The sequence below is a fragment of the Pempheris klunzingeri genome, chromosome 12, assembly GCF_042242105.1.
Source record: "Pempheris klunzingeri isolate RE-2024b chromosome 12, fPemKlu1.hap1, whole genome shotgun sequence".
Lineage (NCBI taxonomy): Eukaryota > Metazoa > Chordata > Actinopteri > Acropomatiformes > Pempheridae > Pempheris > Pempheris klunzingeri.
The window spans coordinates 4,136,066-4,163,417 of record NC_092023.1 but is presented as its reverse complement, the minus strand read 5'-3'; the positions used below and the strand labels follow the sequence as shown (position 1 = coordinate 4,163,417).

At 43.1% G+C, this 27,352-nt stretch overlaps 2 protein-coding genes across 3 annotated transcripts; both read right to left on the bottom strand.

Annotated features, from left to right (window-relative positions):
* Nucleotides 1–6,230: 6,230 nt before the first annotated feature.
* Nucleotides 6,231–14,856, bottom strand: trim8a (tripartite motif containing 8a). Its single transcript, XM_070841480.1, has 7 exons — nucleotides 14,763–14,856; nucleotides 13,811–14,402; nucleotides 8,739–8,834; nucleotides 7,873–8,106; nucleotides 7,670–7,701; nucleotides 7,037–7,152; nucleotides 6,231–6,927 (listed from the first exon to the last, which is right to left on the bottom strand). Exons 2-7 carry the CDS (start codon nucleotides 14,396–14,398, stop codon nucleotides 6,284–6,286), a joined length of 1,710 nt encoding a protein of 569 aa, XP_070697581.1. The 5' UTR covers nucleotides 14,399–14,402; nucleotides 14,763–14,856; the 3' UTR covers nucleotides 6,231–6,283.
* A 2,727-nt stretch (nucleotides 14,857–17,583) lies between these two features.
* Nucleotides 17,584–26,620, bottom strand: sufu (suppressor of fused homolog (Drosophila)). Of its 2 annotated transcripts, none has more exons than XM_070840866.1 (12): nucleotides 26,302–26,620; nucleotides 25,796–25,930; nucleotides 25,305–25,441; nucleotides 23,793–23,935; nucleotides 23,356–23,441; nucleotides 22,784–22,856; nucleotides 22,134–22,290; nucleotides 21,896–21,998; nucleotides 21,374–21,508; nucleotides 19,231–19,369; nucleotides 19,067–19,135; nucleotides 17,584–18,988 (listed from the first exon to the last, which is right to left on the bottom strand). In XM_070840866.1, the coding sequence occupies exons 1-12, from the start codon at nucleotides 26,448–26,450 to the stop codon at nucleotides 18,899–18,901; spliced, it is 1,416 nt and encodes a 471-aa protein (XP_070696967.1). In that variant the 5' UTR covers nucleotides 26,451–26,620; the 3' UTR covers nucleotides 17,584–18,898. The 2 variants fall into 2 exon arrangements, with proteins under 2 accessions (XP_070696967.1, XP_070696968.1); XM_070840867.1 differs by having other exon boundaries at nucleotides 22,134–22,287.
* Nucleotides 26,621–27,352: the final 732 nt, after the last annotated feature.

The window sequence follows — 27,352 nt, the reverse complement described above, 5'->3', positions numbered from 1 at the left end:
TCAGGCTCTGACTCTGAGTCGCCCCAGGTGGTCTGTTGTTATTGTGACAGCGATGCCATCTCTCTCTCTCTCTCTCTCTCTCTCTCTCTCTCTCTCTGGGAGGGGAAGGTGATTACAGGAAGGTCAGAAACAAGACGAGTAATAACCTCAGACGACATCCCGTAACATGATCTAGATTTTGACGAGTATCTCACCTCCCTCTTGGAGGTAGACTCATTTATGTACACACACCGCCAAGAGTGAGAAAACCCTCAAAGAGTCATGACACAGAGAGCAAATCAATGTGTAGCAATCCTCCGACTAGTTAATGTCACCTTGACTCGGAGCAGGTGCTACTGCTTCTTATTTTCTGACTCATAAACCACATCCAACTGGTGTAGGCTGAGCGGGAGCTTTGTGAACCTTTACACCACTTTTATTGGGCGTAAGGGTTTTATGGTCCAGCATCTGCGAGGTGTGCTAAGTCACCTTCCAGTAGAGGTTACAGCTGTGTGTCTGCGGCGTAAGCAACAACAATCAACGCAGAGAAGCACGTTAATAGAAATGTTAGTGGAAAGGAGGCCGAGCTAACAGCCACATAAAACGTCGTCTTACGGGAAGAGTTCACCCCATGTGTCATGTTTCTGTTCCAACTCCTCTGACATTTGTGGGGCAGTGGTTATATTTCTCTGCTGTTTTATACATAGTTTTACAAGTTTGAGTCCAAGTTTGCTCCAAATCTATTTTATACGATTCAAAGAAAGACAACAAATAGTTTGATTTTTAATCCATTATTAAGATGCTGTTACTGTTCTCCTGGCTGCCTGTGAAATATAATACAAATCTATCAACCATGTGATGTGAACACACTGTTTTCCTCACCGACAGCTTTATGCTTGGTTTTAGTTTTTTTTGCTACAGCACTCTTTAAACATTTTCATCTGAAAAAACAATGCCTCATTAATCTCAATAAATTAAAAGAGGCCTTAGAAGTGCTGATCTGTGGAAGCTTTAGTGATGAGCATACAGTAAATGGATGACTGATTTTTAATTTAATACAAACTGGAAGGTGCCATGAAGAACAGTGTGAGTAAAGAAGTAACTAGAAAAGAACCCAACTTCATCTTTGCAAGAAGTTGGCTCATCGTAAACATGGCTGACGCTGCGTCGCTCGTTCTGACCTCATTAAATGACAGAAAAGCTGCTGGCAGGTGATAAGAAATAAGGTGATGCAGTCTTACGGTTGGGAAAGTTGACCAAGACGGGTTCACCCACTGCCAGATTCATTAAAAACACAGGTATGACACACTAAAGTGCACTTTGGATTGTGTTTCCAGACCCGGCTGACATGATACCCGTTCAGTAAGGCTCATGGTGTCCAGGTGGAAAACAGTTGGTTTCACAGCTGTTCTTCAGTGTTGCTAACTGAGATACTGCCTCCTGTAACACACACACACACACACACACACACACTCATAAACAACATATCACAGTTCAAAACACTTCCTGTTCATTCCGACTGAGTGAATTCATCCAGATATGCGCCGTGGTTGCCAGGACCGTGTTGTCTGTCTACCTGCAGCTGTCCACCAGCTCTCTGGCCTGGTCCAGGGTCCACTGGGCAGTAGGACAGGAAGTGTTTTAGTCAGCAAGTAAAAATACTTTGATCCCAGCGGGGGGGCGTCAGTGCCAAAGCAGCTCAAGTTCATCGTTAAGGCCACTGTGAGGAGGACCTGGTGAAGATTTATGCACTAGTGAAGCCTTTTGTGGCCTGAACTGATGAAACAATCAGTGAAAACATGAACATAAATAGAGACATAAGACAGAATCTGTTTGCTCTTGTATCTAATTTAGGACCTGTTGTTTACTTTAGTACTTACTTTACTTTAGTGATGAATATGTTGCATGTGTGTTGGAAAATATACCTCAAATATTAAGTGCTAAAGTAGGTAAACATTCAAGTACTTTTACTAACTACATACTGTCAGATGATGTAATTTAAATGTACATCGATGCGCTGACTGACTGATAATGAAAGTGATTTTGAAACTACATTAACTTTAAACATGCCAGTAAAGTAGAAAACAAAAGGGTGTTTCTGGTGAGTAATGTGTCTAAAAAGACACTTGACTGGGGACTTTTGCCTGTTTTCTGCCTACGTTCAGACTTTCTTTTCAGTTTCTGTTTGTGTTGTGTACCCAAAGCCGTGCAAAGACCGGTCATCGTGGAAGACAACGAAAGCAGAAGTAACAGAACTGATCGCCACACGGACGTGGCTGCTCTACTTTTGAAAAGTGCTGAGAAGCTGATCTGAGGAGAGACGTAGATGTACCCGAAACAACCTTCGACACCTTGACGCCACCATGAGCAGACAGCAGAGAAGAGTCTGCAAACACACACACACACACACAGACAAGCACAAAACACACGAATAAGTTATTAAAACATGCAACAAAATGTTCATAAATACAGAAGGAATAAAAGTTACCACTGCCTTTAAATCAGAATCAACTTTATTGGCTAAGTTTGAACAAGCAAACAAGGAATTTGACCCCAGGGAAACTTGTTATGAAGGTAATGAAGTAAAAGTAAACATTTTCCTCTAAACTGTTGTGGAATATAAGTACCAAGCTGCTAGTTACTGCTGCTCACTGAGGTTTTAGGTCATTTTTAGTGACAGCTAAAGCTAAAGATGCCTTTAATTCTGACACACGTGTAGAAGAACACCAGCACTGGTGCAGTTCACCTGTCCACAGCCTTCCTGTCTTCCTCTGCTTATTTCTCTGACATTCACTGTTTTAATGCTGCTCGTCTCCCTTCGGCTTAAACTCGACAGAGGACTGGTTTATGTTACACTGATTTCCACAAGCAAAAATAGACATGGAGATCAATAAACATTGGCCACGGCTCTTTGTCTTTGATGTGTTTTTTTTTTTTTTACACTGTGTGTGTGTGTGCGTGTGTGTGTGTGTGTGTGTGCGCGCGCTGCTTTCCTGGATTGGAGTTTTGGCACAGATTTCAAAGGCCTTATCAGATGAAGGTTAGCATTCTGCATGGTTGATGAATAACCACTCTGTATGCATTATGTTGTATATGATCCTGTCAGTGTTAAGGCTGTGTGTGTGAGTGTGTGTGTGTGTGTGTGTGTGTGTGTGTGTGTGTGTGTGTGTGTGTGTGTGCACTAACATCCCGTAATAGCCACTCATTTATTCCACATATTATAATACATAATGTCAGCCACCTCTCACATCCACCGCTCAACTGACGGTTACGCAAGCTGCAAGCTGTGCAAATGTATTGGGACTATGTCAATAACATTCATCAAAGGCCTTAGTTACGGAGGGAAACTCCACCCTCACACGCTCCTCTGCTGCCGTGTATCACCAGTCTGTGATGCTCGCTGCATTCCAGGAGCTATAACTGTTTTCATGCATCCAACTTCTCTTTGGGAGTGTTTATCTCGAATAATTACTTTCTACCCTCTTTGGTTTTCTAACCTTAATCTTGACTCCACTTTACTTTCTCTCTCTCTCATTTCAAGGGGCTGTTGATGAAATCTAAAGGTGCGTCAGGGTGGATTTTAACTTTAAGACACAACAGTCTATGAGATATCCTCTTTCCTGTAAAACATCCGCTCTTGGTTTGAGCAGCAGTGGACGTGTGGCTGCGATGTGAATGCTGCAGAGCTTTTACTGACGTCTCAGGACGCAAACGTCTGTTCTAACATCAAATTTTCATCAAATTGGAAATATGACAAGATAAGCGGTCGAGAAAAATGAGTGTGAGAGTCACAGAGAGCCCAGTGCAACTCCAACTGTACCTCTACTGGCTAAAGCACACAAACAACAGCTGCACAACAGCTGACAGTTCCCCATGCGTTGAAAACACACACACACACACACACACACACACACACACACACACACACACACACACACACACACCACAGACTCACGTCCTGTTGCAGGCAGAGGCGTGTTGTACTCATACATATATACAGCTCTGACACACCTGCCACAACAGAGCACAGCTGTCAAGTGCATCACCCTTTACTCCATATGTAACCTCACCGAGCACACACACACACACACACACACACACATATACACACACGCAGAGCCCACATATGAGGAAACACACAGTATCTGGGTGATTGTGCGCTGACACCTGGGCACACATTCACTCGAACACACATAAAGCTACACACCCTTTTTCTTCAGGCTTAATGTCAATGCAGTGCTAAGACTGATAAATGATCAGGCTATTACTAATCTATCCTTAAGCTTACAAAAGCACTCACTCCAAATATTTGGACTATTTTCAAACTAAAATAAGACAAAGTTCTGTTTTCTTTAAACACTAAAATCCCCGATTTGAGATGTTTTCACTGTCTGAAATGACGAGAGTGATATAAACACGCGAGTGTTAATGTGGAGTAAATTAATGGTATGGCCTCCTTCAGGATATCTACTGTATGTTTTATTAATAACACACACAGAAGGAACTGTGCTCAAGGGGAATGCTAATAGGCTTTCACACACACACACACACAATAAATGTCAGATTCATGCTACACACACAATAAATGTCAGATTCATGCCACAGTGTGACTAAACCTCAGCTCCTCCCACCCCTCTGCCTCATGTATTCTCTGCTGAAGGGGGCTGGGCTCTTTGGAAAGGATATCAGAAATGTTTCCATTCACTCTCTTGGACTTGAAGAAAAGAAAACCAGGCTGAGCACGAGAAAAGGGAGAATGAAACAGGAGGGCAGAACATTTTAGGACCCATAAATAAGTGATGTGCCTCACTTGCTCTGTAACCCCCCCCACCCCCCACCCCCGTTTTCTCTTCTCCTCCCTCTCAGCCCTCCACTCCGCCCCCCGGCTCGCTTCCTCTATCTCACCGTCTCGCTGGGGGGGGAGGGGACCGATGAAAGGAGTATGAGTGACAGATAAGTAGATGACTATGCTGTCCCAGCCCTCATTAAAACTCTGCGCTTATATCAGCCGCCGCTCTCGCCCTCCTCCTCCTCCTCCTCCTCCTCATTCTCTGCATCGAGCCCCGGCAAATGATACCCCGGGAGAGGAGGAGGGGAGGGAGGTGCTGCTCATCAGTTATTCCTGTTCTCTGACCTAACTTGACAACAAGCTCCAATAATGAGACAAAGAGGGATGAGATAGACATTTTGCCCGAGACCAGGATGTTGACTAGGAAGTGAACTGTCCTAAAGTGGCAGATAATGGGCCTGCTGTGGCCCAGTCTGTGGCAAATCATTGTCTCAACCTCCTCCACTGTGTTCGGAGATTCCTCTGAACACAGTGGACCTCAAACATGTGGTCATCCAGTGCCTTTTTGTTCCATTTACAAGCCTTAACCTATGAATAGATTGTGGGTGAGCTGCAGGGTGGGATGCACAGCAATGATGGCTTTTCTTTTCTTTTCTTACAGGAAGCTCTGACATTTCAACTGTAACCCTTGTGAGTCAAACTGTAAAACCTCTTAGCCCAAACAAATCAAGCACAATGTGCCTCTCAGTACAAACAGACCTCCAACTATAATCAAACACGATGTTTAAAATAACAAATGCGTCATTCAGTTTAAAGTACACACTCATAGCATAAAGAAATCTATAAACCAACGCTTAAAATACGACAAATGTTTAATTAATATGCTTGTTTATTCAATATTTCCCACTGATTTTGGTTTATTCATAATCTTGTATAAAAAAAATCATGAAAAACCTGACAAGCATTTGTAGTCCAGTGTGTTTCTAAAGCCACGTGGACTTTGGAGTGCATGGAGAGGCTCCCTGCATGCTTTCAGCCACCAACAGGAAATAATCAAGAGCTAGGAACTTGCAAGTACAATAAGAGCGTGTTAACAGTCTTTTTAGGCACTGAAGTCTCTGGAGTCCCACGTCAGGACTCGCGATGAAGGATATGTTGTTTCTTTAGTTCACTGCTTGATTGGATTTAAGACTACGTTTTTTTCACATTAGCACTTCCAGTTGAATTGAAACAGAAAATAAATAAAATTACAACCTTGCGTTTTCAAATTAGAGCATTACTGCTGTCACTGCGATTCAGGAAGTACAGGACGACGAAAAGTCAACAGGGCATGGTTTCCCCAAAATGAGGTCAAGTAAATATCATGGCAGAATTTATCATGGAGGCATGTTGGAGATACAAACTGACAACAACAGATCGCTGAACCAAAAATGGAACAAGGAACAAAAAGCAAACGTGAAAATTCGGATGTAAAATCTGATTTAATAAAAGGACACAGATGCTGATTCTGGTTCATTACTTGGTCCCGTAATGCTTGGTTGAAGACTGGCCGTACAGCCCGTAGAAGTCGGGGTGCCTGGCTGTTTGAGAGGCTTCCATCAGTCCCCTCACAGGAAAATGCTGCAGTGGCTGGCTTGCAGGTAGTGGGCGAAACTCCTGAGAGGTCATGGAGGGGAAGGAGTCTGATGCTGGGTACGGAGGCCGGGTACGAGCAGCGGGGGTCCTGGAGCAGCAGCAGTTATTCAGAGTGCACATCAGTACTTTCCTCCCTTCGTACATGGCTTGTTGCGAGGCACCTCCGCTGGGGAAGTGCGTGGGGGGGAATATGGTCCCTGAGTGGTGGCCAGAGCTGGACCCTAGACCCACCATGTGATGGGCTGAAGTGTCAAGGAGTTGGCTGTGGCCCACGTGAGGATTCTGCGAGAGGCCTTCAGAGGAATACATGGATGGAGCGTGATGGTTCTGCTCGGCCAGAAAGGGTTTTTTGCTGCTGTAGAGCAGCGGCGGAGGATCCTGGGAGGTGGAGTTAGCAGCGGTACCCTCCAGGAATGCCATGCCATATTTCCTCTTCTGTGGTCCTGAACTAGTCCCCATGTGGGAGCCAGCAGAGCTGCTGTGAGACTGGACGATCTCAAGAATCGGCGCCTCATTGATGGGCTCTATGAATGGCAAGCAGTGGTGGGGCAGGAAGAGATGATAGTTAATGCTGACCATAAAAGCTCTCAGAAAATCTATTTCTGTTTTTACTCAGAGCAGTCTTGTTCTTACCCTCCATCATTTTCCGCAGGTTCTTTTCTCTTGTTGAGAGTTCAGAGAGCAAATGATGAGAGTTGAGCTGTCCCACCCTGAGCGGAGGGATGGCACTGCTCAGGTGTAGATTTGACCTAAAAAAATAAAAATAAAAAAAAAGACGTGTATAAAATACTGGGGACCAGATTCAATGAGCCCTGAGACACATTCTGTACCTTGAAACATGTGTTTTGTTTGACTGGAAGAAAACTTTACCTGTGAAATACACATCTCTCCTTTTTGGACACACATTTTCAATAGTACTATGCAAATAATGGGATAAATAAATGTGGCTGATCCTATATTCCTTTTAATTTACTGGGGTTTTTCCATTTTCCAAAAGGTTACTTTAGCATGGACGAGTACATTTAATAATCAACTGCATGAAAGCATTGAAAACAGCTTCTTGAAAAAGAAAAGAGTGCAGGAATATTAAAGGAGCACAACAAATAACTATTTAGCATCATCAAAGAACAAATATCAGTTGCTGACTTGTTTTTTAAATGTGCTGCTAATTAGGTTACATGCACGCAAGTTGTCTTTCACTTCTATCTCTACAATCGTGTTTACAGTAAAGTGAAACAGAATAGAAATAGAAAGAGAAACGCTTACCGGTCCATTAACAGCTGGCAAGGTTTCGTGTTCTGAAAACAATAATAAGGGGCACAAGTTATTCTGTCGGCCTTTAAATGTCTCACTCACAAATCTGTGGATGCAAATGCTGTAAAACATTTTCAGTTTGTGTGTGTGTGTGTGTATCTTTACAGACATGAGAGCATGTTAAGAGGAATTCATAGGGAAGCGCAGACTTGTACCTTCATGAAGTTAATGCCGTCTGATCTTTGAAAGAGCGTTTGCACTGAGCTCAGGAGTTTTTCTGCCTCCTGCCGCTTCTCGTTGAGCTGCAGGACCTGCTGGGAGTTTTTCCTCACATACATGGTGAAGGTGCTCTCCAGCGTCTGCATGGTTTCAGCCTGGTTCGCCTCTAGCAGCGCGTGCATCCTCTGATACTGGGCTCTCACACGCTCCTTCAGTTCACACACTGCGTCCTGCCGAGAGAGGACAGGTTGGAGGCACGTTCATTTACAAAACACACACACACACGGTTAGAAAATGCAATTACACGCAAATTGTCCAGGCATGGCATGTTAAAATGATCTTACTAGCAACGGAGAGTGCTAGTCAGCCTATGAACCACGATGCCTTTGGTAGCTCAGGAGGAGTTTTTTAGCGGGTTTGAGTGAAATTGATGAAAAGGATCATCACTTTTTATTTCATCATGTGTGATTATTCTCTCCTTAATCCAAAAAAACAATATTCAGCAGAGAAAAAGTAAATTGTGCATCAACATACGGTAAAGAATTGATGTGTTGAATTACTGGATATATTTCTTCTCTCTTACTTTTGATGAATCTGTGCCTTTCCAGCTCAGGACTGAAGCAGGAAAGTCATTTGTAAAGAGCAAAGTTCCAGCCTAATGCACTACCCATTCAAAGCTCGAGATAAATTATATTTTCTTTCCATTTTCCAACAGTGAGCAAAGGTACAGAGTCATTACAGCACAGTGTGGACACAATTATAGCACAAAACCCACATGATGACAAAGAACTGAAGGAGCAGGACTGGAAATGTTCACAACCGAGTCTTTGTAAATACAAACAATGTGTTTGCCGTTCGGTACCTTCATCAGCGTCTTGTCTGACTCCAGCTTTGTGAGCTGCTCATCGATGTTCTGGACACGACCCTCCAGTCTGTCTTGCTGCCTCATTAGCATGGCCTGTGGAGAGATGACATACGAGAGACGGATAAGACAGATGAACTGCAACAAGATACACTGAAAATAAAAATTTTTTAAAAATCTATGTACACTGTGACCTCAGCAAACCTGGGTGCTATTTATTAGTCACTAAGAAAACCTCCTCCGCAATCCTGATGAGACAGAAGAACAGCTGCCAGCAACAACCACATGCATTTATCCATGAGGAGGGCACCAGCACAGGCAAACACAATTGCACAAATCTGTCTTTAATTGCTTGTATGTTTATCAGAGACCGTGTTACATCAAGCGAAGTCCAAGACCAGCCTACTTCCTCCGAGGGCTGAATCGCAGTGCAAAAAGGCAGCAAAGGAGCCGGTAAATAAAATCCTTCTCCATTCACTGCTGGAGATGGAAATCAATCTACAGTCACAGGATGACAGCAAACCGGTAACAGGGGAGGCCAGGTATGCTTTTTAATGAACTGTTTCTGCATGAGAGAGGCACCATGCCCAAATAAGAGAAAAAAGGGCTGCCATGGCAACAAAGCCTTGTGTATGTATTTATATGTGAAAGCTAATGTGTATGGGAGGGAGCAAAAAGCGGGGGTGTCTCACTGCCCCTCTCTGCTTTCTCATTTTGCCACATGCATTGCTCCCATTGTTTGCATTGGCCTCTGTGTCAGTGACAGATTGTCATGTCTATGTGCATAACACTGGGGTCTGCTCTCTCCCTCCACATGGGTGTGCATGGGAGAGAGGGGCTGGGAGGAAGGGCAAAGTGCCGTGGGGCTCTGCTTGCACATGCCAAGACCGGACAGAAAGAAAGTGAGAAAGACATACAAAAAGAGAGCGAAACCAACAGAGAGAGAGAGAGCTTGAAGCGAAAAAGAGCGATAGGGAGAAAGAGGACATTCCTGCGGTCTCCAGTGAGCGAGTTTCAGGGTAGCTACACTGTGGTATCACAGCAACAGACCTCTTCAGCTGCTTACAACACTCATGGACTCTTATGTACAACAACTGTCTGGCCACTACACTGCACCACACTTCCAACAGTCCACCCAGTTTCTAAAACAAAACAGAAAAAAAAACCTCTATGAATGATATAAAATACTAGCCAATACATAATAAAGCGCCTACTTATGATTGTTTGCATATACGTTAAACCTTTTAGGAGGATTAGCGCTAATAGTTTTGTTACCTTATGACATAAACTTTGGACTATTGACGATGGAAGCGCAAACAAGGGAAACGCAACATAATAAATAAAGTACTCACGCTGTTAAAGCAACGTGAATTGATTATTTGGGCCAACCTCGGGACAGCGGAACAGCCCGTAAGCGTAACACTGACATGTTGTCATCATATTAAGTTGTTGGCAAATATGTTAGCAGTTGCCTAATTGCACATCCAGCAGACTAGGATCACCATTAATTCACTCTGAGTCACGTCCCAACAAATGCAGGTCCAATTCTAATTTACCTTTTGGCTTTGTTTTGGTCTCCACCAACTCCTGTCTGGCTTTTTTTTTAGCAATGTTAGCAGATCTCCCCCAGTTTACTGTGCAGTGCACTATATTTACTGTCCACCTGGAAATGTTGCTGATGAGCAACCAAACCACTAAAAGTTACCATAAGGCCATAAAACCAAAACAAGTGGGTGAAAGATGCTAAAAGGCTCCACAGAGATGCAGAGTTGGTGATAACTCTGTTTAAACTGTAGGTTTGTCACTTATGAGGAACCTCTGTCGCATTGCCATGTGTCATTTGATCTACTGTTCACAGAAAAATATTGATCACTGTAGCTTTTAAGTGCTCAGAAGAAAACACTGTATTTCCAGTAATGTGATCGGTCATTAATCGCTGCATCCCTGACGTAGGGCTGACTGCCAGTGTTAAAGGGGTTCCCTTTGGAGAAATCAAACGTGCATTTCTGCAGTTTGAGCTTTTGAAGCGAACCCAACATCATAGAATAATAAATTATACAGGTGCCTGAGCAATAAGTCTGCCTGTAATTAACGTTACGGTAATTATATGCTGTTAAATCTTTACTTTGGAGGAATGTAACTGACAGCAACACTTGAATAGCATTATCTATTATTCATGGATAGAAAACAAGCTCCGAAAGTGCTCAGATACTTTCCCCGAATCCTCTATTTCTCTATTGTCTTTCTCTCTATTCTATTCTTTCCAATCACATATAAACTTGACTTCAATTCATACACAGAAGTAAACAACTTATGGCAACTGATGGCACCGCAGAGCGACGGTACGATGAGCGGCTCTGTTTGTATCACGTCTACCAGCACGCACACGAGGACTGTGGATGCGTTCAGAAAGCCGTGCTGGATGCACCAGTTGTGTCTGATGAATGGTCGGCCAGCGCACCGCGGCATATTCAGTGGTGAGTGCACAGAATTAGGCTGCGAAGAGATTTAAATGATGCATTGAGGTCAAAAGTTTTCATATACATGCATTCATCATGTTAGTCAGGCTTTAAATAGACTTCATATAGTTCTGCTAACTAGCAGCCATTAGCAGCTTATCCCAACATGCACGTCAATAGGTGAGAAACACTTAAAGTCCATGCTAAGTAGTAGATATACTTATTACATGTGTGTGTGTGTGTGTGTGTGTGAGGTCTGATGTCATCCATAAAACTGTCTCCTCCCTGCAAACTCACTTGGTACCTTGTTAGTTAGTTGGCAGCGTCTCTTGTTTCATCCAGTTTTTCCATGAACTGTGAACACAATCCTTAAAAACTTTTAAGCACACCTGCATTAATGATAATGACGGTTTTAACCCCGTCAGGGGGCATCAGAGCTCAGGGGCACCTCACACCCTCTGTGTCACCGGTACATTTACAGAAACAGGGGAGAATGCTTGGTGGGGTTATTGGTATCGTAAACGGAGCGTGAACTGCTTTATGTGCCTCGGCAGCAGCTTTTCCGTGCCGGAGTGCTTCTGCTCATTGACTGTCTTCCTCATTTCGTCATGTTTCCTCCAATTCCCCTCTTGTCTTGAAATAGCATAAGGGGACAAGAGGGAACAGTCTGCTTGCTGATCTCTCTGCAGCAGCGTGAAAGCTTACCTTTATCAAGATTAAACTGGCCAATGATCACTTTCCCCACTGTCCTATTTAGGCATCCAGACACCCGCGGGTTGCCAGGAAGCTCATGTTTAAATGAGGAGCCTCAGGCTCAATGAACAGAGAGCCTCTTTCACAATCAACTGACAACTATTCCCCACGTCTGATGTCAATGGACTGCCCTCAGCATTCTGGGGAACTGACTCACTCCAGCCCAGATACAAGAAACTGCAAATGGCAGAGCTTGCATGGGCGATGGTTTCCTGCTTGAGGTGCCTGAGAAAACCAAGGTGAGGTTGTGTGGGTGGGCGCCTCCTCTGCCTCTCCCAATGACTACATCACTATTATATTCCTCTTCCTTTCCCATCTTGAAATGACCAGCACCCTATGCAAAAGGTTACAGCAAACGACTCCTCTGAGAGCCAAAGATAACTAAAGATATGAACGTCGCTACGTTGGTTTTTCCCTCTTTGTTTATCCCAAAAGCAACAAGAGTGACGCCAGGGGAATTTAAAATGCTTTTACCAAAATAGACCACAGCTCTGTCAAGGAGAACGACCTCTCAGCAAGTAATGAAAAGAAGCCACTTTTCAGCCTCGGCATACAAGAAGCCTGACATGTGGCTACAGCCATTTATCAATATTAGAGTGCACTCTGCGTCTGAAGGCCCAGCATGGACTGTGTTAATCTGAGAAGATAACTGGATAACTCCATTCACCCTGCAAACATACAGTTGTGAAAGAACAGAAAGATGTGTGTGTGTGTGTGTGTGTGTGTGTGTGGAGCAGCTGTGGAAAGGGCTGAACAGACATCTTTTGTCCCAATAATAGCTCTGAACCAGAGCAACAGTTTGCATCGAAGACTTCAACCGATTTAGAAACTTTGTGATCTACACACTGGAAAGAAACGAGTCTGTAAACTTTCCCGACTGGAATAATAAGATCAGCACACGCATCGACAAGACCGCAACATGGCAGATGCTAAAACTAATCTGATTCTCACTCCCGCCCCTTTGCAGATAGGGAGGAACAGGGAAGAAATGCGTATAAGGCCGTGTGGGTGGTTGCTTTTACACCTTGCCACTTACATTAGGGCTTCTGAGAAGACAGCAAGTGGAATTAAGTCTCAAACTGAGGAAAACACAGGAGTGGACGCAGCCTTGACATGCCGGCCTTATGCGAGACACATTCCTCCATGCATCCTGAGGTCAACTCTGCCAAGACAGGCCGTTATTCACTTGTTGTCAGTTAGATTAACACACATATGGTTCAATCTATTTTCCTCCCTCACTCCTCCCTTTTTTACTGCCACAAAAAAAATTCACTGGAATTACCTTCCTACTGCTGGAAATGGTTGAAATGCTAAGTTATAACCCTTCTGACACTTTCCCAAACCAACACATCTCCTTCTGGAGAACAGAATTCATTCATCAGCGCTGCCCGTGTGCGTTTCCCTGAAAGTGATCAGGACAGCTAACATATACAAACGGCATGTGGATCCACCCCCACTACACGGGAGTCGTCACTTCTGGTGGATGCAGATTGCATCACAGCACTTACCCGAGGGCACAGGGCGGCTAATGTGGAGGCGTGGCGGTGTGGAATGGGTGGTTTGATCAAGGTTAAAAGCAGTGTGTGACGTACGTCTGCATGTGTGTGCTATCATCTACCCTGAGGGGTGGCTTTCACCTGTCCAGTCCTTTCACATCAGATAAGATTAAAGGAAGAGGCACAGACAGAAGGTCTTTATAGGCTGGTGAACTGAAAGAAATGTCCGCTTCCTTGAAATTCAAAGAAGAATCCATGGAAGAAAGTGCATTTATTAAATCTTTTGACAGTCACCTGCCTGTCAGCTGATTTTCAAGTGAGGTAGGAGGGGGAGAGGGGGTGCGTGTGGGAGCGACTTATGTACCTGCATTTGTATGCGCTGGGAATCCACGTCGTTGACTGTGTGTCTTTGGTTAGTGCAGTGAGAGATGCAGCAGAACGGACACAGAGCCACCTGCTCCTCCTCACAGTGGAGCAGCCTGTACTCCTCATGACTGGGGCAGGTCCAGGCGCTCAGCTCCTCGGCGTCAACTAACAGGTGTCCCGGTGCTGCACAGGGCTGCTGGAGGTGCGTCTGGATGTGAGTTTGGCAGCAGGGCTCCTTACAGCGAAGGCAGACCTTCCGCACGGGCAGCGGGGGGCCTCGTCTGCAGAGGACACAGTGCAGCACGGTGGGGACTTTCTCAGTGTTCAGCGCGTTAAACCGCTTCACTATGTTGGCAAGCTTAAAGTTTTTCTCCAGTGTGGGTTTCTGGTCGTAGTCATGGTTGCATTCGGGACAGCGGACCGCAGCGCTGTCTTTGGCCCAAGCCTCAGAGATGCAGCCCTTGCAGAAGTTGTGCTTGCACGGCAGCTGGATGGGCTCCTCAAAAACATTCAGGCAAATGGGACACAGGAGCTCCTCTTCGAAGCAGTTTTTCCAACTGGCGTCCATGATCCAAACTGATGTCATGCAGCTATGGAAGAGAGCAAAAGTCAGAATTATTTTTCCAAACAATGTTTTACTAATTTCAGACAGATTTGGGCCAAGAAAGAAAAAAAAAACCCACAGGTGGAGGGAAACCTTTTGAGATGAAGAGCACATGACAACAAGCAGAGCAGAGAAACAGATCATTTAAGTGCTGTAAACCAAGTGCAGAGAAACAGCAGCCACACTACTGTCCTCATGACACCCTGACAACTTGCCACAGAATAACGAAGACTGGAAATGACACACTGACATTTTATGTCCACGCTCCTTCCTACAACCAGCAAAGCATCAAAGAACTCCAGTCAAACACACCGGGTGTATTCTGATGGAGGAAAAGCAACGTTACCAACTATTTATCCTCCATGTCGTCGCCGGACTCCGGTGCACCTATAATGCCTCAGAGCTGCGCATCCAGCCCGCGATGAGCTGCGGCTCCTCCGGTTGGATCCCAGCTGGGAGCCCGATGAGCCGCTCACCGCCGGGCTTTTATCCGCCTCCCGGCTGCTGCTCGGCTTCTTTCGCTTTTCCCGTCAACTCTTTGGACTAAATATTTGACGGTAAGTGCGGGCAGGCTGTGACTCGTCGGTACGGAGCTCAGTGCTTCCACACCGACTGCCCCCCTCCGATAACGTGACCCGTCACAGAGTTGATAAATAGACGGGGAGGAGCCGAGAGGAGGGAGGCTGAGGGAACGGCCACAGCAAACTCTACCGGAGGGACTGGAAATGACCTGTGATGGTGGAGGGAGCCCTGGACCGGACGGGACGGAGGCCCCCAGGGGCCCCCCCGTGAGAGGGTGAGTGCACACTGAACCACACATGGGAAGATAATATTTAGTTTTGCTTTCTAATAAGACAGCCTTTATAACTACTGGCTTCATTCATGGTTCATATAGTTTTGTTAAAGGTCCCATATTGTGCAAAATTAACTTTTTTTCAAAGTCTTTTCAGCATCAATATAATAGACAGATTGGCAAACTATAATAAAAACCTCATCTTTTTAATTGTCTTTAATTCAAGATTTCATTAGTGCCTTTTACTGCTTTATACTGCTTATTTATTTATAATGTGAAGTTTCTCCATCTTACACACCTTGTTTTAAATGCACTGTTTGTTTGTTTATTTATTATTACTGACTCAGGGACATGCACAAGAATTCCAGTGTACCTGTTTTTAACCTGGTCATTTAATTGTTAAAGTCTATTCTGTGCAGTTTCACTTACTTTGCACACTTCACCTCACACACTGTGACACTTCTCACAAATTTGTACTTTTCAATCTGTACTTTTTGTTTTAAAAAAAGGGACAGACTATTTAATTGGATTTTATTGTGTCTAAGTTTCTGTTCAATTTTGTATTTTAATATTTTGTATTATTGTGACGACCTCTGTATCGCACAACAATTTCCTCCGGGATAAATAAAGTCGGTCTTATTCTTATTCTTATTCTTAAGCTTGTACAAATGGCAATAAACTCTATTCTATTCTTTCTATATATATATATGTGTGTATATATATATATATATATATATATATATATATATATATATGTGTGTGTGTGTGTGTGAAAAAACGCTCTGTTTAGGTTTTGGTCCGTTTATGATGTCATAGTTGGATCTGTCGCTCATGTGACCTCCTCCAGCCAATCAGCAGGCCGACTGTCCCGCCCACAGACTGTATAAGGAAGTGGAGCCAATGCAGAGGAGCTTTAAACCTGAATCCTTTCTAATGTCCAGCAGGGGGCAAAATGAATCCGAGTCAGAATGGATGGAAGTCTATGAGAAAACGACCCTATATGTCATTTTATTTATTAGTTCAGTAAACATTTTCATTTAGTAAATTATGGTCACATTTAGAAGAAAGGAGGTCTTTGTGGGATGAACATCACCTCTGGTTCCAAAAAACAAAATGGCGACACCCATAAAGCAAAACTCAAGGCTTCAAAATGGCGGTCCACAAACCAATGGGTGACGTCACGGTGAATACATCCACTTCTTTTATACAGTGTTTGATCCCGCCAGCTGAAAACCCCTCGAGTCCGCCCACAGACTGTAAATAAAAAGTGGACGTAGCCACCGTGACGTCACCTATTGGTTTGTGGACTGCCGTTTCACTTTACAGGCGTCACCATCTTGGTTTTTTGGAAACAGAAGTGACGTTTGTTCCACAAAGATACAATGTAGTCCGGTCTTAAAGCATGTCCTGCTTCATCATCTCTAAATTCAGAAAATGAACATCATGCTGTTTTCAAGAAGACGTGAAACTACCGACTGAGACATTGGCTTCCTCATTGGCTTCACTTTTCAGATCGGGACGCTATGTCAACTTCTTTTACACAGTCAACGGTTCCCCTCAAGCCTCCAGGAAGTGCGCCAGGCTTTGAAGCCGATTTGACATAGTGGCTGTGTGATTACAACAATGGCGTGCGTCACGTGAGGCCATTGAGCCCAAAAATACTTTTTTCCATAGACTAACATTGTGAAAGACGAGTTTATAATTTAGCAGATACATTTTTGTAGAGTCAGAAACAGCAAAATGACTTGTTTCCCCATCAGAATTTGACCCGTTCAGTCAGATAACATTGGGAGTCTAGAAGAGCCACACTATTGAATAATTTTATCCCCATTTAAATCAGCGGCGGGCTAGCTGACTCAGCAGGCCACTAGTGCACATGCTCTATGGGCCTATCAATGCAGAAGATCTGGGGACTTTAATGCCCAGAAAGTTTAACTTTTTCATAGGAATGAACGAAGCCTCCAACGCCGTATCCAGTTCTCTTTATACATCATTTAGTCCACCTCGCCGTCCGCCGTTGTTTTTTCCAGCTCCCGTTTAACACGAAGATGTCGAAGACGAGAACAAAGCAACAAAATGTTCTAAAAATCATGTTTTTTGAACATTAAACAACCCCTTTACTGGCCCTCTTGGAAGACCATTCAAATAGACCTCATGGAAAAGGTTTGCAGGGCATCTGGACTAAAATCTTTTGATTAACAGCTTGTTAACATTTACGACATTTGACTGTGTGGCTCATTGGAAACTCACCAATATTCATTCATAGTTGACTAACATTTATTACGGCTTTGTTATCAAATAGAATCGGTCAGCAAAATCTTCCACAGGAAGAAGAAATAAAGTCGGCTGTACCTCTGCATTAGTTTTGCAGCTTTATTTGTGTAAATACCTACACTCTTTAATGCACTTGGGATTACAATCAGTCAATTCAGTCAATAAGATGCCTAAACTTTACAAATGTCACTGAGTAAAAAAAAAAAAAAAGACAGACAAAAACAAGACGCCATCACATGTTGTGTAAGAGTACATTTTTTGTAACAAGGCAGGGCAGGAAAAGGAGTGTTTTTCTCTGTAGTGTTAACGTGGAATGTATCAACGGTATCAGAAACAGACAACGAATGCAGCAGCCTTGATTCAAAGCCTTAATCAAGCAGCTGTAGGCAGCATTAAGAGTCAACGGAGAATACGTGGTCCTTTTCAACTCAAGGCACTGAGGAATTTTACTCTCAACAACTTTCTCCAGCAGGTCTCACTCATAAAAAAACAACACATTTCATAGTTATGTGGCCACCGGAGACGACACATAGTTAACTCCCAGTCTTTGAACATTTACAGCGGACTCGATGTATTAAGCTCCAAGACTTTAAAACACGCATCATCATGCGTGAGAAATATATTACTCAGTACAGGAGTCGTGTTCTTGGCACAAGGGAGAGGAGCTGGTTTACACCTGCAGCACTTGCCTTTGAAAACAGTTGTGGTTATCTCAGACAAACTGGCAGTGAATAGTAGTTTATCATAGTTCAGCCGGTTATTCCATTATTGCAGATTCATGACACACGAGACAGTTCTGGCAGCGAACCGCCGACAGTTAAAACTTTGGTACGACCACAGACGCATAAGAGAAAAATGTCCAGCATTTGTAAATACTATACACACACACACACACACACACACACACACACACAAGCTCAAATGAAAAAAACACTGACAAAAAGGTTCAACATGTGACTTTTCCTTCCTTTCTAAGGCCAATGGAATAAATAGAACTGTTGTCAGGAGTGCGTGCGTATATCATAGTGACGTATATGAGACCTCAGACCTTGGCAGGCCTTATTGGAGGAATGACAGCATCCTGCTCTGACACACCACCTATAATGATTGTTCTTACAGGTCGACCATCTGGACAGGCTGGTTTCAGGCTGATCTGACATTCACGGGAGCATTTGAGCCTCAGGGAAATGTTGCAATCAGTGGAGTGAGAATGAATTAACAGTGTTAAGATCATCTTCAGGAGCGAGACAGCCACCGGCCGGCCAGACCGCCGTGGGAGCATCATATCTGTGCGACCCGACAGCTCCGGGTCGCTGCGTGTCCTGGGAGGTCTCCTGCTCACGATGGTCCACCCTTGGAGTGTGTGTCTGCGGGTGTCTTTGTTGGTGTTTTCTAGTGATTAAAGTGTCTCTGTCTCATTGGAGTGGGTTATCAAACACACAGTCTGGTAGCACAGAGATCTTCAGCTTCTTTTCTGGCCAACTGTACTCCTTTGGTAACTTTGTCTGTACAGAGAGAAATGATGAACAGTTACACAAAATCACACTGAAAACAAAAGTTAAATCACAGGGGATTTTACTTACTTCCTCACGAGTGTTAAGTTCCTGTAAATCCCCAAGCATTTGCTCCACAAACTCTTCAGTCAACAATATCTATGAAGGGTTAGGGTTAGGGTTAGCAGAAGGTCAAATAAGTGCATTAAATATGAAAGCACCTCATGTTAACTTTTGAGTTTGCGTGTGTTTACCTGAAGCCAGGGGCCGTGGGCTGCATATGGATGCTCTTCAGTAGCGAAAGCTCCTTCAACTCCTGTAGACACAAATGTAATGGCTGTGTCTCCATTGATACTTTTGTACGTGAAGTGTCTCCCATGGAGCAACCGGCCCCTGTAAAACATTAAATACAGTATTAACTACAAAGGTTATCTTGTGTTAAGGGCCCTTTAAAATGATTGTCATATTGCTGTGTTTCTCTTTTATTTAATAATGTAATATGGAGTTTCATCATTTTGTGTTTTTCTATCACTGTGGGCTCTTATTTTGAAGGGCAGGCCTCTTCTAACACATTATTAAAACTAGACATGACACAACTTATCACAGAAAGCCGAGTGAATCGAGCCTGAGATCATAAAACTGCACTTAACGCAAAACTTTAGCAGCTAGCTGGAAGGTGAACAAGGTGTGACTCTTGTTTGCTGTATGTGGGATGTACACGCCAAAGCTGCAACAACAAAACTGCACTAGTGTTGATTACACGTCTCTTGTTTTGAGGTCTGTAGGAGCACCAACAACATTTTCTCCACCACCCTAACCTATCTTTTGAAAGGGAGTGGGCTGCTGCGGGTTGTTTTTGTATGTGTGTGTACTTCTACTTCTTGTTTGTACTTTCTGGCACAGTTTAATGAAACGTTGAATCTATTATGGAAACTGCAAATATTTAGTTAGTTAGTTGTAAAATTTAGTTTGAATGTATTTTATAGATTTATGTGACTGGAAATGTGCAGTTTTAGAAAAGCTCTTTCTTTGTTTTTCTCTAGTGGAGGACACTACAGTGTGTGAGTGTGTGTTTTCATTTATTTGAGCTGTAACAGAATCACTCTCTTTCCATGTGACTAATTCTGGCAGGTCATATCACCCTAAATTACCAAGAAAACTGATTAGTAATAAACATTTTAATTCAGTCCACCTCTGATATGACAGAGACATCTTCACTTGTTCTGTTCATCGTGTCAACTGCTCGCGTAATTTCACAACCTTCTCGGTTATTAAAGGTCCCACATGTGTAGGAAACATCTGACGTATTGATGCCCCATGCAGGTGTCACATAGCTGGGATCTTTACACTGTGTTCTCACTCTTAACACTCAGCACGTCTCTTTCTCTCACTCTGGTCTTGTGCTTTTCTCAGATAGCGATTACATTAAGCAGGTTCATCTTCACCTCCCGTCTGAGTATCATCGGAGGAGCATTTATAAAAAACCATCTACAGTTACTATTGGACAATAACTGCTCAGATGGTATCTTGTCTGCAAAAGCACATTCTGAAAAATGTCCCATGTTCCAAATAAAGGTCAAAGCGAGCCCAGATAGGCATCAGCCACAGGTGTGTAAACAGCACGTCAGAGAAAGACAAAACTTAAATGTTAAGATCCTGTAAACAGCTTTGTCCTCCATTTGTTCTCACTATAGAATATAATGTAACGTTGCCTTTGTGATGTCTGTGTGCATGTTAGGTTTGTTTTTTGCCCCTTTTTAGATTTTCTTTATGAGTTTCTTGGTTGCCATAGTGATGCACTGATCATGTTCACTAATGCACAACACAGCTCTGTTAAAGATTTAATGACCTTTGCCCTACTAAAGCTACTTCATGAAGTTTTACACGCCTGTGCGCAAATATAGTATTAAGGTTATCTCTAGTTAGTCGAGGATCAGGAAACAGAGCAAACCTACTTACACAAAACGTGCCGGACAGATAGAGGGAACTAAAGTGCTCATCCTCTCAATATAAGTGACCAACAAAAAAAAATCCATGACGGTCACGTTATTCATGTCGCATTTATGTTCAAGTGGCTTCACTTTGAACTCATTCTGCTGACTTAAAATAGCACCGGACATTTTAAAACCGTCTCGCCTTTTATTTTCGAAACACTTTGAAGTGACATCAAAGTGAAAGTAAAAGGAGGAAAATCAGAGTTCTGGACTGACTTGAAGAAAGCCCCTTTTTAACAGCTATGAAACTGACGTCATTTGTGTTTTTTGCCCTTGAGTCTTATTAAAGACGTATTAATTAAGGACACACCCATTCAACACAAGACTATTTCTAAGTGGGTCTGTCTTAGGGGACATTCTCAAACACTAAATGTCGTGTGTGGGAGAAGGAACGGTGCACTACCGCAGGCAGAGCGGCAGCAGCGTGCCCGACTCTTGGTTGAATTTCAGATGGACGCTCTCCAACTGTCGTGTTCGGACCAACTCGTGAGGGACAATGGCTGCTGAACTCTCACTCTCCAAACTGTCCTTTCGACTCCTTGAGGAACAGACAAAGAGGAAAAAAAAAGAAAAAAAGAGAGTCGAAGACAACAAAAGGGAAATATAAGTGAGGAAGTCTGATATGGTGTAATCAGCGGTGAGAGAAAGGCTGTTTGTAAAAAACAGCTACTGTAAAGGAAATGCCAGCTCCTTGGCCTTTGTCTGCAAATGCGGATGTGTGAGGACAGATTTCACAACTCCTCTCATGGAGCCGCTACCTGACTTCCATAGAAAAATAGCAACATCATAATGATCAACCACCATAAAATGCCGGGAGCTCAGAAACAATGGTGATAAGAATTTAGATGTCAGTTGTGTTGATTGTGCAACGTGGAGGGACTTATCCCGGTGTGGGGGTGTGTGTGTGTGTGTGTGTGTGACTCACTGAGGTCTCTCGTGGCTCTGTTTCTGGCTGCTGATGGGTGGTAATGCTGGCTTACTGTTAAACTCCAGTCCTTTTCTCAGGGTCTCCCTGATCTGCTCCGTGTCTGTCGGCACACAGACAAACATCAGCATGGAATTATCCCATCATGCACTGCTGACACAATGAAACCAGAAAACCAGAAGCATTCTTGGATCCGCTCAGTCTTAATTAGAGGATCCACTCTGTTCACTAGGCATACCTTTGTCTGAGAGCCTCCGTGGCTGTGACCCGATGCAGATGGAGCGGCTGTCCTCCTCATCCTCCGGTGGTCGACTCAGATCGTCCCACACACACTTGGCGCTGACCCCACTCAGGTTAGAGCCCTCTGTCTCGATACCCTGGTCCACTCTCTCCTGCTTAGATGAGCAATAAAATAGACGCAATCATTAACACTAGCTCACACGTGTGAGGTTAACATTCTCAGGCATAAAGACTTTTGGGCCAACAGGGTTTCTCTACAAAGGCTTTCCTTTAAACTGCTCTGTGGATAAAAGAGTCACTTTGCCTCTGATATCCAGGACAGATGCATGACCTGTTTCAGGCCAGTTATAAATAGCTTCCTTTTATCTATTTATATAAGTATTTATGGACAACCAATTTCCTTTGGGTCACTTTAAGCTTTACTCTTTATAATTTAGCTCCACTTTACTGACCGTTTATTTAATCACAGGACCTCACAATAAGCCACATGCAAAATAAAGTAGTAGATTGTGACAGTGTTTGAGTTATATTGAATAATTTGTCTACACAGATGGAGCTGTATCAGTGCTGCCAAAGAGAAAGAGAGAGAAGAAGATAAATACAACACAATGCACTTAGTTTAGTGTGCATAACTTAGTAAAGCCTTACTTGTAGGTGTGGATCAATGTCAAAAATGGTCTCCCCTCTCCTCATGTCTGTGATGAGCCAGGGGCCACCAGCTCTGTACACAGGACGATCATCAGCATTAACTTCAAGTTAAACACACAGAGTTCATAAATGAACAATTAACAACGCTCCTTTCTATCTGTGACGTTTATGTAGCAGGGTTCTTCAGTTTTAGTTTTTAATGACTAACCATTTGGAGGCAGATGTAAACACTGAAGTCATCTATATTCGATTTTCTCTTAGCATACAACAACAGTAGGTCTGGTCTGCATTACGTCATATAAAGTTATTGTGAAAAATCATTGAACATTCACACGTTTCAAACACAAATGTACTAAAAAAAGACTGGAAGCATGTGTCAAGTTATAATGATGAACATCCCATCACATACTGGAAGTGCTTAGACTGACATTTAAACTGACATAGCAATCATAGCACCTGTGAAACAGAGCTGACTTCGCCCCGTGTCGTTAAAACCTGAAGTCTAATTTTTAAATATGAAACATGGATTCTTTATGTAGCCAAACCATGAGCTGAAGCCCGGCTGTACTCACACTCTGACTCCACGCATCAGCTCCAGGATGCCCTGGCCGTTCCACTGTTGGGCCGCCTGCAGCTCCTCTGTACAAACTCCCACAATCTATAAGACACAGAGCAGAAAATGAACTATTTTTTTAACTTATTTTTAGTAAGAATTAAATCTCTAGGTTGTACAAATTTCTACAGAGGTTTGGTACCTTGTGTGTTATTAACTAAATGTCACGTTTATCATTTAACTGGACAATAAAAATAATTTTTTACTTTCTCTGATGTGTTCATTTTAATTACTGCCTTTTTAGTGCATTTAAAAAAAAAATGCACTAAAAATGCAATAATTAACTGTCTCCTGCACCATCATCACTGACATGAAATTGCTAATGCTGGTCCATATTTCATCAAAATGTTCAATCCAAGTTCATTACAGTTGCGAGTATAACATTTTTGAACCTACCTGGAGAAAACTCACGGTGCCAAATGGCGTCTGAATTGGTTGCATTTGTGGGTCCTCTGTAAGCAACATATGCTGGATACGAGACTCACTGTTGTCTAGCGGACTGTGCCACGATACGTGGTCGCCACTACAAAATGTGTTTTCTGTCGAACATAGAACAAAAAGAGACGGTAATGTTTAAAAGGATGACAAACGTGTTTTAAGGTGTCATGTCATGAGTGTTAGTCTGAGAAAGTGCATTTGAGACTGTGCTTTCAACCACCAGTCGCAAGCAGTCCTACTTTCCTATATGACAGTACAGACTTGCTGAAGGAAGGTTACAGAAACGGGTAAAAACAGGACACAGATCAGCAAGAGAATGAGTGAGCGAGTAAGTGAAAGAGAGAAATCGAGACCAAACCGTGAAAAAGAAAAACATAAAAACTACATTTCAATCTGAGGAATGTGTCTGCTTGGGAGGTAACATTGAGATTGGCTGCAGGAGAAAAGCGAGGGGGAAGATGGCCAGGAATCAGCATTCACTTAGCTCAGGAGCCTAGCCCACCCACGCGCAAATTGACCCCAGCTGGATAGCAGTGAAGGGCTGGGTGGTGAGGAGAGGGGAACCTGGAGAGAATAGCCCTCTTCTTTTTCTGCATGGCTTTTAAATGGCCCCTCCCTTCACAGCCAATCTTTTAAGTGCACATTATATACACAACTGGAGGACTTAGAGAACTTAGCAGCACAGTATAGACCCATCACACACAGAATATACAGTCACACACACACAACAACAATCCTGTTTGCCATTTTAAAAGGATTGTTTTCACTAATGCAAAAGGAAAGAAAGAGGAAATTAGACTTCCCGTAAATACCAAGAGCTCCAACAAACTCAAACGCTGTGTATTAAATCTAGACTGTTGCCTGCAGCAGACGTCTCTATTCCTGCATGTTCAAATGTACCAAGCTACTTTTACAAATAACATTCTTCAGATTCACGGAGACGTGATGACTGCAGCTGTAGTTGTTCTATTAAAACCTGTGCAGATAAATAATTTACTAGACAATTGACAAACTGTGACTAAATGAAAAACAAATCAATACTTTGACACAAATTTTCCAGGTGAAGGATGAAGAATGTAGGGCTGCAATCAGCTATGTTTTTCATTACCTCTTATTCTCTGTTATCTTATTGATTAATCAATTGAACTGTTTCTCCTTAAAATATCTAACATTACATGAAAATGGCATTTCCTGAGCACAAGTTGTCTTAAACCTGCTTGCTTAGTCTCAGTAATTACTAAAAAAAGTAAACTCAATGACAAAAATCTTAAAGCTTAAAGCATTAATATCAATAATCAAATCTGAATATATAGTTTTGATAAGATAAATCTAAATAATCCTCTTATAATTGGAATAACAATTACAGTATGCATTATCCTAATCCTGCATCATTATTGCTGTTGTTGCTATTGTGTTTTAATGTGTAACTTAACCACCTCCCCCACAAGCACAAAACAAGAGCGCTCTTACCTGACTGGAACACATAGCGAGCCAAGCCTTGCATGAGTTCGGCCGGCCAAGTCGGTGGTGCCGTCTCTCCCACCTCTCTTTTGAGTCTAAAGGTGAGCTCAAAGCCAAACCCACTGGGCCCGTCTGCTCCTGTAAATCTGACACACACACACACACACACACTCTGAGTGAGAAACAGGGTAAACAAAACATCAAAAGCTGTACTTTTACTCTTTTGTTATGTGCATGAGGGCTGTGAAAATTACAATGCTTGTCAAAATCAACAGCAGGCTGTGGAATAATAGAGCTTCATTAGGCACAATGTTACTCAGTAGGTGGTCTACTCTTTAAGGGCTCCTGACATGAGCGAATGTTTGGCGTAGTTAGAGGAGGCTTGGTGAAATGTATATAAATGATAACCAGATCAACACAGCTCTTGAGCCATCCCATCACACGTGTCTTAAAATCCCCACAGCTCCTCTCACACCAAGCAGATGCACTAGTGAACTTACTCATGAACCCTGTTGTCCCCATACAGGTCACTCAGTCCAAAGCTGACATAGTGCCAATGCTCCTGGACGTCCTGAGCTGGACAGCCCATACTCCTGTACATACTGATGTAGTCTAACGGGTCTGGGCCTCCTAACCTGTGAGAAAATGAAAACCATCAGCCACATCAAAAACTGTTCTGTTGTCAAAGGACTGTGTTCAATCTTCAATACACAAATAAAAGGACAGTGAGCTTAGCTGGGAGGCCACAGCTTCTTTAAAAGTACTGAGATGCATTATTTAAATTAAGGTTTTCCAATTATTTCAGCATAGTTTGATAGTGAATCCTCAAACTCCCTAAAACAGAAGCTGCAGTGTGGCTCCTGGATGGAGTTAGCTGAGTTAGCTTAGCAGCTAAGCTAACTGTTGCCTAGAAGTCAAAAGCCATCACAGCATAAACTTCTCCAACAAGCTCACTGCCCACACACGTTTCACACCACCACCAACAACAACAACACGAGGTACCCACCAATATTTCACAATAGCTGTAACTTGAAGCGGGTTGGCCTGCTCGGGGTAAAGTCGCCGGCATTCCCCGTAGATAGCCTGCAGTCCGGGGGGAAACAGCGGCACCAGCCCGTGGGCTTGAGCACCACTGGTAGGCCGTACCTCATCCATGCCAAGGCCTCGAACAAATCTGGCTGTTCTCTAAAGAACCACGTATATGCAGTTATTTTCTGCTGTCTATCCCTAGTGAAACAAAAACGAGACAACCCTAGATAATAAAGTATTTAAACACCAGTATTTCTAACCACCGAAACTCGGATTTAACCCAAACCGTTGTGCTACACTCAGCAGGGAACAGCCTGTTGCTCATCCTCTGGAGAAAAAAAAAGCTACCTTACCATTGGTTGGATGAGTCGTGACGTCATGACTGATAGCTGTGTTTGGCCAATGATAAGTGAGAATTTCGGTTTGTGTGGGTTTGTAGTTGATTTTGATTGGTTGATACGCTGTCAATCAAACAGGAGGCGGATGTGACTTCAGGGTCGAGGCTCCCAAAGTTTTTCGTGGTACTTTTTGATGGATGTGTGAACCAAAGTGGATGTAAAGAGGTCTCTTTACTAAAGCGATGTGAAAATGAATTAAACACTCCACTTAAGTCATGCATTACAAGTTTAACTTGAGCAAAAGTGCTTAAATATTACCAGCAACATGTTCTTTAAGTATCTACATAACTTATAATGCATAAAAATGCCCCCAGTGAGAGTACCATTTATGTATTTTTGCTGCTGGTTTGCAAATACTGATGTATTATAAGCTATATTTCATAATCTGCTCACTCAAGATATAACCACAAAGAACCAGCACCTCAAACAAAACTTTACGTTAAATAATAAGTTAGGTAAAAGTTACTTCCCACCACCCAAACTAAAATTGTCATATTAAATAACATTTTAGTTTTTCTATTTTTTCTTTTTTAACTTGAATGTGGTGTCGTAAACTCTGGAGCCTCTTTACTTTGAAGATGTTATATTGAGATTGATATTCAGACAGCTTTGTTTATCCCCTAGGGCCAA

Bases quoted from the DNA above. Each gene is read 5' to 3' on its own strand.
- sufu (XM_070840866.1), bottom strand. From the start codon at position 26,450: ATGGATGAGGTACGGCCTACCAGTGGTGCTCAAGCCCACGGGCTGGTG. The intron at 25,931-26,301 runs GTGGGTACCTCG...ATTTTCTCACAG, and splicing joins ACAGCTATTGTGAAATATTG to GTTAGGAGGCCCAGACCCGT. The intron at 25,442-25,795 runs GTAAGTTCACTA...TGTGTGTGTCAG, and splicing joins GGGGACAACAGGGTTCATGA to ATTTACAGGAGCAGACGGGC.
- trim8a (XM_070841480.1), bottom strand. From the start codon at position 14,398: ATGACATCAGTTTGGATCATGGACGCCAGTTGGAAAAACTGCTTCGAA. The intron at 8,835-13,810 runs GTACATAAGTCG...ATCTCTCCACAG, and splicing joins CCCAGCGCATACAAATGCAG to GCCATGCTAATGAGGCAGCA. The intron at 7,702-7,872 runs GTACAAGTCTGC...TATTGTTTTCAG, and splicing joins ACGGCATTAACTTCATGAAG to AACACGAAACCTTGCCAGCT.